At 46.4% G+C, this 10,426-nt stretch overlaps 1 protein-coding gene across 41 annotated transcripts in view; it reads left to right on the top strand.

Moving 5' to 3' along the window:
- The window catches only part of Foxp1 (forkhead box P1), a 597,405-nt gene that overhangs the window by 555,707 nt on the left and 31,272 nt on the right, over window positions 1–10,426 (top strand). For all 41 annotated transcript variants that reach the window (XR_003956146.1, XM_006505316.4, XM_030255064.1 and 38 more), the window contains one exon: window positions 926–1,013. Coding sequence is in view for 40 of the 41 variants with exons in the window: in XM_006505316.4 (XP_006505379.1) it covers window positions 926–1,013 (88 nt within the window). In the remaining variant the exon portion in view is untranslated. The remainder of the gene's footprint in view (window positions 1–925; window positions 1,014–10,426) is intronic.

The raw sequence follows: 10,426 nt of genomic DNA, 5'->3' as shown, positions 1-10,426 counted from the left end.
AGACATTTGACGTGGATAGTTTTTGGCCTAAATTTTATGAGAGTCCATGTTAGTAGAATTTAAGGCACATTATTTTTATTTATATTCTCTCTTCCTCTCCCCCTTCCCCCCTGCCCCTTCCCCTCCCTCTCCCTCCCTAATGAGAAAGGATTGAGTAACTCGGGTCCATGAATTTTTATTTTTGAGATTTTAGGCAGTGATTCAGCCCTCTGATTACCAGAGTTCCTGCATATGTTAGAAATGATTGAATTTTTACTGTGTTAGCCTTTTCCCTGTTGTAAAGTCGAATAAACACTGAAAGGACCACAAGACAGGCATACTCAGCATGGGACCAGCATCATCCATGGTCCAGGGAGTGAAACTCTTGACAGTCAGGGCACTGGGCAGCACTGCCCTGGGTCACTGTGTGTGTCTCCCTGCCTGGTACAGATTCTACACCTATGGGTTCCGGTCTTACGTGTCTGGGCTGGCTTTTCACTCTTTGACCATCTCTTCTTTTCACACAAACGTGACACATTGTCAGTGTAAGGACATGACATCTTTTCTGGAAAACCAGTATTCTTGCGGCCAGACGATTCTGTCCAGACCCTTACAAAAGTCTGAAGCACCCAGGAGGCCTTGCCTTGGAGCCACCACTGCCCTGACTTAGTCTCTGCTTTCAAATTTATGAGTCCATGGCTCCCTCCAGATACCCGGCACAATGTTTCCCTGTGGTGATAACCGTGTGTCCAATTCTGTGGGATGATGGTGGTATGAACAGGTGGGAGAGGTGAGCAAGGGCCAGCCACCCCCTCCTACACGGGTGTCCCCCCCCCCCCCCACGACGAGACCCGCTGCTCCTGCATAAGCATCCTGGTAACTTGTTTTTTTTTTTTTCATTTTTGTTTTTCCATTTCACTTACCAGTTTTCTATGTATTGTTGCAGACATCTCAACAGTGAGCATGCGCTGGACGATAGAAGCACAGCTCAATGTAGAGTACAAATGCAGGTTGTACAGCAGTTAGAGCTACAGGTAAAGCCACATTTCTTTCTAATATTTCTTGAGTATTCCTCAGCTCCTACCCCTCTGCAGTGTTCGCATTCTCTGATGGAAACCCCACAGCCTGTTGTCCATTTGATCTTATAATTGTAACCTGTTTTTTTTAAATTATTATCTGGGGAAGCTTAGCTTCATCGAACTCTGTGGGACTGACACACCTTTCTAGGCTCTAAGCAGCTCTCTCTCCTCTCTCTCTCCCCTCTCTCTCTCCTCTCCCTCTCTCTTCTCTCTCTCTCCTCTCCCTCTCTCCTCTCCCTCTCTCCTCTCTCTCTCTCTCTCCTCTCTCTCTCCTCTCCCTCTCTCCTCTCTTTCTCTCCTCTCTCTCTCCTCTCCCTCTCTCCTCTCCCTCTCCCTCTCCCTCTCATCTCTTGTCAGTCCCACTTTCTGGTCATCTGTTGTTGCTGTACCTCCCAGAAGTTGCTAATGATGTTGAAGTGGAGCTAAAGGGAGTGAGTCTGAGGGAACATGTGCGGGAGCGGGCAGAAGATGAGTGTGTGAGATTGGGATGGGCGAGTGAACCCACAGACGTGTGTGTTCCGAGCCACGTGTGAGCCATCGGAACATTCAGTCCCTGTTTGGCCTTGGTCCCTTGTCTCTTTCCTGTCCCTGAGAGTAATTGTGTTCACTATATATTTCAAGTACAAAAACACATATTAATACATGATGCATATGCTGTATGTATGTCTGCCATATCTGCAACATGGTTTTGGGAAATGCTCTGGGCTATATTGAGTGTATTTTATGACTGGAGAATGAACTCCAGAGGGAGCTGGGGACATTTTAAATGTGTGTTGGACTTGTTGGTAGGACTTGTGGATGCACCTCCATATTTTAACAGTAATCCCCCCTTTTGGTGTAATTAATCGAAAATTAGTTTCTGAAAGTAAAAATTGGGTCAGAAATGGAGATTATGAAAATGCACGGTTGCAAAAGCCTGACCCGCAAACCCCATTTATGCAACTGAGTTCCAGAACGCTTTTGAGTGGTTGATGACTCGGGACGCTTCGTCCCCCAGCCGGTCCAGTGTAGGCAAGAGGTTAGCCGACGAGGGGAAATTAAAACAATGTTGTACATTATATTGGTACCAGCCATGGAAAAGCCTATTTTGTATGCAAGGCAGCAATGCCGAGATATATGGAGAGCCCTAGGCTAAGTACAGAAGATAATTACATTTGGAGTTTTACTGAGTTAAGTCATTTACAGCTTCAAATAGTTGCAGAGAAAAATCAGCCCAAACACACTTAAACTTTGTGTTGTGACTTTTTAGGACAGAAAGGATTTTCTTTAAAAAAAAGAAAAAAAGAAAAAAAGAAAAAAAAAAGCTGTCTTATATGAGAAACTACAATTCTGCTAGGATACTTTTTTCTCATGAGTTATTTTCTTGAGCTTGTTAATATTTTCCATTCAGAGGGCAAATATAAACTTAACAAAAATAGTGAGATGTTTGTACAAGCTTAGAACATAGCATAAAACCAGTTTTCAGAAGCATATTTAACCTGAGCATATCTGTAGAGAAGAAAAGCAGGTAGGATTAACCCACTCCCCACATCTGTTTAAAAGTCAGACTTTGCAAATGTGGATTCCACTGAATAGATACCTTATGGCCTGAATATCTATATGTTTATTGGTGGTGGTTTCAAAATGATGTATGTCTCTAGATTGATTTATGCGCTATGAGATTAAATTCCTATGACAGGCATAAATAAGTTGTTGGAGTTGTCACAGTTTGCCCAGGTAGGTCTTCCTGTCTGCGTGGTTGATTGTGGGCCACTGTTAGTTATTAGGGAACTGGGAATAAACCTTATCAGCCTCATCAGTTATTAGACACTCTCCACAGAGAAGGGTGGGAGGATGGGCAGAGTGAGCCCATCGGTCAGCCAGGCTGTTATCTCCTGGCAGGCCCTCTGATGATTTTGGGTGGGTGCTGCATAGGACTAGAAATGGATAAGAGGAAGGCTGGACTGTTTTCAGTTTTCACGTGCTCTGAGATTGCAGCCTTCGGCCTCGATCAAACCAAAGGCAGGCTTTTCAGTAGGTGATAGAAACAAAGCTGATCTGGATGGAAGTCAGCCAGGTGCTTATAGCTACCTGGGAAGTCACCGAGTTTTGACTGAGAGTTGCTTTCATAGAGAAGAGGCATGGTGAGCACGGCGGTCCTGCGGGCCCCATTTCTTCTTGGCTTAAGAGTGTGGATACGAGGGGTGCATGGAGCTTCCTAGGAGTTAGCACAGTATGACAAAGTGGTCAGGGAGAGAGACCGTCCATGAGAGGTGAAAATCACATTCCATTGTGTGTACATTGCGTTATACTGAGACACAGACAGGGCAAAGCCCGTTCACCTATAACGTGCAATTGTTCGCACTCCATGGAGATAGAACCTGGTAATTGCACCAGAAGCCCGATGGGCTACAAAGCTGACCACATTCACTGCATGGCCATTGTAGAAGTTTGCCAAACAACCTCTGTCAGGGGATGAGAAATGTCCTTATATTAGTCACTTGTTCCACTCCCCCCCCCCCACCGGGGTTCCTGGCTGTCTACAGCTCTGCCTACCCCTCCATATGCCTCCTCAGCCATAACGTGTAAAACCTTCAGTTCTACATCAGTCAGGGCAACATCCCAGCAACTTCATAAGACAAGCGCTTGCCCACCTTTGATTGAGGGATACTGGCTCGTTTATTCATCTCCTTGCAGAGGGCAGCCCTCTTTGGAGGCTCTGTGAAGGATGGTAATGGTTAGAAGTGGGTAAAGCTGCCTTCCTGTTTCTTGTATTCTACAAGGAAAATTGAACTATAAAATAGATGGCACGTGGGAAGCTAGACAGTGCCTCAGCAGTTAAGAGCTCTTAATGGCCCTTCCAAAGGATGGAGATTCCCAGTATCCACGTGACGGCTCACAACTGTCTGGAACTGCAGCTACAGGGGATCTGACACGTTCCTCTAGCCCCGCGGGCACCTTTGCATACACGGTGTACATAAACTCACGCGCCACACACACACACACACACACGAATTATAAATAAAATAAATAAATCTTCCAAAACCATGAGTGAGCTGGGCTGGAGGTGCATAACCTTAATACCAGCCCTCAGGAGGCAAAAGCAGCTGGATCTTTGGGAGTTCAAAGCCGGCCTGGTGTACACAGAGTTCCAGGCTAGCCAGAGCTAGGTAGCAATACCCTGTCTCAAATAAAAAACAAAGCATGACAAAATACCTCATAGATAACAAGCAGGACTGCCATTGGCTGGGCAATTAGTTGACCTGGGTTCTTCACAACAGCAGAAAGGTACCCAAAGGAGTGTTCCAGGACTAGAAAGGGACCAGCCAAAACTAGCTTAGTTCTTCCATCAGGCAATCGAAACGTTGAGTCATTCCTATTTGACTTGTTTCTGTGGTGCTGGCGATTAAGTCTAGTCAGCTGGTGCTGGGGATTAAGTCAGCTGGTCAGCTGTCTACCCCTGAGCTGCACTCCCAGTTTGAGTTTGCCTGAGAATTCACAGCTCTCCTGCGGACTAGAAGAAAGAGAGTTTGGATCGCAAGCCTAGCAACATTAGTAGCTTTGGGGACACTGAGCAAAAGTGCTTAAAGCTGGATTCCTTATCTGCTAGCCACTTGTATAAATTTCATTATTTCCATATTTTTTGTTGATTTATTTTTATTTTGGTGAACGTACTACTATTTTCTCTCGTTTTTGATTCAAGGGACAAGTTGTCACTGTATAGTCCAAGCTGGCCTTGAACTCATGGCAGGCTGACTGCCTCCACCTCTTGAGTATTGGGATTATAAGCGTGCTCACCACACTCCGCCTGAGAACGTCCACTTTAATGTACTTAACTACAGATTGCAGTACCCATAAAAGCAGAGCAGTGGGGGCAGGCAGGGGCCTGTGAGAATACTTGGGGGAGACCGACTTGGACACAGACAGCTTCTCATTGCTGTTCCCTGTACTCGTACGTGATCTCCCGTTCTCAACCACGGGCTGGGGCAGCGTCTAATCTAGAGGAGAAAGCCTGCCCAGCATTGGTCCAAGGAATTGCTTCTTTTCGCTTAGGGCATTTCTTTCCCAGTCCAGGGAATTCCTGAACGTCTTAGTTTCTCGGAGTTAATTATAAAATTGCTAGTTATTAAGGTGTAAACTTGAGAAATATTTGTAGTGCCGTGGCAAAGGACGGTGATGGTTCCGACAGTTCCAAAAAAAACTGATGCTGTATTTCCGTAGCCTGCTGCCTCACTCACCTGCTTTGTGCTAGGAGAGGTAGAGGCCACTCGTGTGCCCCTATCTCACACGGGCTCACACGTGAGAGTTCCTTTCTAAGCCAAAGGATAATAAAGGCTTTATAGAACTAGACAGACGAGTCAAACCCAAGGAACTGAAGCTGGCAAAGGCCACTTCGGTGCTGTCCTGTGTACCCAACAGTACCCTCGGTCCATAGTGTTACCCAGAACAGGATCCTCGGGTCTCTACTCCATCACTTGCAGCCATCTAAAGAAATGAACCTCTGTTAGCCTTGAGAGGTAATGGCTACAGATGTTTCCCTCCTGGAGTCCTTACTGCAGGGCTCTACTCCAATCCAATGCAAAAGCTTTGGAGACTCTCTTACCAGCACTGGACATGAGTTTCCCTATATCCATGTAGGTAAAATATGCCTGGACCCACAAGGGCCATGTGTCTGCCAACATATTAACTACCAAGCAAGGGAGGTATGCATCTTTAAATACATAATGAATGTTTTCTTACCAATGAAGAAAAGGGTTGGTCAATCCCATTCCCAGTTTGCCCTTGAACTGGTCTTAGTGAGAGGAAAAGAGAGTCAGAATGTCTCAGAGCTGCTGATCTGTGACTTTTCAACATTTCTTTCCTTGTTTCGCTATTTAAAATCCAGTTAGAATGTCTTTACCAATGGAGTAGATATGGGTCAACCCCAGCTATTACTTAGGAACCAAACATTATGAACCCTGGGAGGACATCTGAGAAAATGTAGACATGTCATAGCAAGAGAACATGGACCACAAAAGTCATTTGAGTCAAGGACTTTTTGTTCAGGTCAGATGGTAGTATTCTTTATTATTCCATCTGTTAAATATTCTCTTTGAATGACATATAAAATGATATATAAAAACGTAAGATGGATTTGCCGAGGTTAAAATTGTGGTCTTAACATGGGTTATGAAATGAACAGCTTTCCCTCCACCCTGCCTCTGCCAGGAGCGAGGGACCCTGGTGCAGGAACTAGGAAAGCTTTAAAAGTAAGGACAGCTTACCCCATGGAGCACGGTCAGGAGAGTCGAGGGTCACGGGATGCCTCTGGGAGGCCTTGACACCCACTGCCTACCAGGTATGAAACTGAGTGGGCACATTCATAGTATTTTAACCGGTGACCCCGGCTGGTGACATGCGTTATCAGTTTGTTCACCCTTTAAGCTGTGGATGAGATAACACACACACAGACACACACACAGACACACACACACACACACACACACACACACACACACAAAGACGTGCACAAGACATAATTCCACCTTTGGAGAAGGAAATACTGAAAATCACAGGCCAAAAGAAAGCCCAGCAGTGCTGGCCTCTTGGGAATATATTCAGAAGGCACGGCCACATTAGCCACTTCTCATCCTCTACAGTAGGGTATGTCTTTTGAATTAAAAAAGAAAATGTCTGGAGATGATTGTTTTCATTGTGTGCCACAGGGCCGTTTCTGGATGGGCTTCCCCCCTAGACCCTCAAACCCCTAAGTTGGTACTGAAAGCAGATGAGGGCTGGGGATATAGCTCAGACGGTGCAGAGTTACATGTACTGAGCCTTGGTTCCATCCCAACACACACACACACACACACTCACACTCTGCAAACAAGCGGGAAAAGGAGGACTCTGTTTAAAAGGGTGGGCATAGAAGATTATGTCAGTAATTAGATTTCATGTGGCCGTCACTACTTCCCGAGTACTGACTATACTGTGTACTGACTATCCTGAAGCACTGGATGGAAACGAGCAGGGGCCCCTGCTGTATTAACAGTAGGGAAGGAGGGCTAGCATGCCTCCAATACTTTTAGGTGCCCATGCCCCAGACAATGCCAGAGGCTATGAGCAAGGAAGCTCCAGATCAAGGCAGCCACCCAAGAATGGGCCCAGATTGTATAGAGGAGACAGAGAGCCTAAGAAGACAGTTCTTTTTAAAATTTGGTCTAGCTGAGCAACACCAGAGTGACCAGTCATCCCAGCCTGCCCTCCTAGGTTAGAAGAAAAGTTTAAAAGATGAGGCAATCCCAACTAAGGTAGAGTAAGCTCCCCCGGCTGCCCCTGTGGGAGGCATTGTCCACTGGTCTGTGTCCTGCTTGTACAGAGCTCAGAGAGGAGCCGGACATCTCTTGGCTGGCTGCTGGACTTCTCACATACAAGTCACTGTCCCTGCGGTTTTGTACCCACAGTTTATCAACCCCCCTGTTAAGGACGCTTGGCCACTTCCCCTTATTCTTGTTTGTTTTTATATAAGGAATGGAAATCGGTATGTGGTTGTATCTACTGGGTGTGCTCATAGTAATGTGTCTCCATGGTTCCCAAGGGTAGCATTCTGCCTGTGGGGATCTGAGATTGCTTAGTGCAGTGGTTCTCAACCTTCTTAGGGCTGCGGCCATTGAATATATACTTTCTCACATTTTTGGTGACCCTCAACTATACAATTATTTTTTGTTGCCCCTCATAGCTATAATTTTGCTACTGCTTTGAATTACAGTGTAAATATCTGATATGCAAAGGTGTTGCTACCCACAGCTTAGAACCACTGGCTTAGAACATTGTATTCATCTGCTTCAAGCAAGGGGTGAACCAGCCTGGTTACCATGTTATTGCTGGTGCTGCTGCCTGCGGTCCCTTCCTTTCCCCAGAGGATCTGAGCTTACCCACCTAGCAGCCAGTTACTAGATTTAACATCTGGTCTAGGATGCTTATTTATGTGTTCCTTGCCTGTCTTCGAGAGCTCCCTCCCAGGGGACCCTGCCCAGTGACTCTGGAAGCGCTGGGAAGTTTGGCAACGTGTCCACACTGGGAACTGTAAGCTGTATGGAAATGTCAGCAGAGAGAAGACTATACAGGTTTCAGTAGCAGGGGGAGACATTAATCCTAACACAAATTAATTACAGTATGGGCTTTGCATGTGATTACCCGCCATTAGCAGGGCTATTTGTAATCACACCAGCTTCCTAGACTTTAGCAAATATATTATCTGTAATGTGTCCCCCTTTGGCCCTTTCTAACCCCATTTGTGGCCATGCTCGGGACATAGCAGCGGCCCCAACAGAACCTCAGAGAGTGTCGGGGACAGCAAAGGCCTAACATTACTGGTGACCTCCTGTGGCCGTGGCTTTGAGGCTGGAGCCAGGCGAGGGGAGAGGGAGCGTCTGGGTTTCTCACTTGCACATCCTCCTTTGAAAACCCGAGACACTTATTTTTCATAATTTAAAATCCTGCCTAAGTCTGCAGGCATTAGGATTCCAAGACTATGACTTGAGTATTAGTATGTGTCTGCTTTAAATGTCAAGAGAGTCTTTAGTAACAACATGTGAAGAATGTTAAAATGGCGACAGAACACAATAAAAGCAGGGAAATTCTTGAGTTGGGGTGAAGTGAGGTGTGGGTCACTGAACATGGTAGTTGATGGTCAAGAAATCTTTACAAGTTTGTCCTGGTGCTGAATTCAGAAAGAACGCAAATGGCGGTGGAGTGGATGGATGCAGAGTTACTGTTCGGTCACTGACCAGGTTGGTGGAGGAGTTGTGGTCCTTCTTTCCAGAGACTCCTGTTTAGGCTATGTGGATTTTACTTCTGAGCCCTTGTTCCTTTTCGCTTTGGTCACGTGCAGCTCGGGGAGCAGTGTAACTGTGTACCTTCTGCCACAGTCAGACACAGACAGTCCGACTGTTGGGTCACCGTACGTAAAAGCTGGCTTTGGAAGTGAGATAGTCTCTGGTGAAGTCCACTCGAGAACGGCGTCACCCAGTCTCCCTTGCATTCACTTGGGCTGTTGTGGCCCTCACACAAACCCAGGCTTCCTGTTTGCTGTCTTGAGAGGTTGGTTAGCAGGCTCCTTGGGAACATCTCAGTCCCACCAGCTCCTCAGGTGAGGTGCCTGCTGTCACTGCCAATCCCAACTCCTTTATCAGAGTGGTGCCATTAATCAGGGTGAAGAGTGATATATGGAAGATTCTCCCCGCCCCCAATTCAGGGACGGTACCAAGGGAGTCTGAAGATCAGACTGTCTGGATAATGTCACACCTAGCGTTCGTTATAAAGCAGGTCTCTAGTTTTACTCTTGTCCTTTCTTGGCTTCATGGCCTCACAGGTGTTCATCCTCTGTGCCTCAGTTTCCCCAATTAAAGAACATAAATCAAGTGGACCCAGAGCCTTATTATCTGTCCAGGCAGATAACTTACTGGTCCCTAATAACTGCAGTGCTCTTACATTAGGGACACTCGTTTCAGTAGAGCCCTATGTGTCACTAGTAGGAATTACGAGGGTGCCCTTACAAAGTCCTCCCAACAGCAGATAGGAGGAGAATGGTGAAGGAACCGCAAACTCTGCTCCCTTCTCTCTGGCATGCGGTAGCTGGTGGCTCTCATGCCTGGCTTTTGTCTTTGCAGACACTGAGTGGAACACCATAAATTTGGCATTAATGAGTGGTGTTTGAGCAATGTATGAGTTCTGAGCGTCCACAACTTTGTCTCTCTGAAAAACCCAGTTTGAGGCTTGGCTAATAGAAGAGGGTGTGACTATCAACCAATAGAGAATAATTGTTTGCCCAGGACAGAGTGAGGCCCCGAGATAAGTCTGTCAGCCTTAGACCCCATCTTCCCACACTTCCTGCCTTATTCTCGTCTTTAAGACATGGGCCTTCTCTTCCCACCCAGACTCCCAGCTGACTCCATTACACCCCATTGTGTGGATCCTGATTCCAAAGATATACCCAGCCAGTGTAGACTAGACTGATTTAATTTCTCCTTAAAAAAAAAAAAAATTGCAGCAGGTATTTTTAACCTCCATGAAGCATTCATTAGCAGCACTGAGCTTGCTCTGTGCGGAACTCAAGCTCAGAACAACCCTGCGAGTTCAGAGACGAGGATTCCATATTTAGAAGAAAAAATGAAGTGCTCCGAAGGATTACAGACTGCTCTGAGGCCAGAATTTGACACAGCACAGGAGAGTGTATCTGTTACCTGCTTCCACTCTGCTGCCTTTCAAGAGAGTTGGTATACAGACTGGGTAATTCCAGTGACCCCCTCCCTGCTCAGGAGCGCCCTCTAAGGGGACTCACTCTCCTGCTTGTGTGCCACCCACTGGGGAAAGCATTAGGGCAGAGGGAGTTATACCAAGGGTGTGCT

The sequence above is a fragment of the Mus musculus genome, chromosome 6 (assembly GCF_000001635.26).
Source record: "Mus musculus strain C57BL/6J chromosome 6, GRCm38.p6 C57BL/6J".
Taxonomy (NCBI): domain Eukaryota; kingdom Metazoa; phylum Chordata; class Mammalia; order Rodentia; family Muridae; genus Mus; species Mus musculus.
This window is presented reverse-complemented; position numbering and strand designations above follow the sequence as displayed.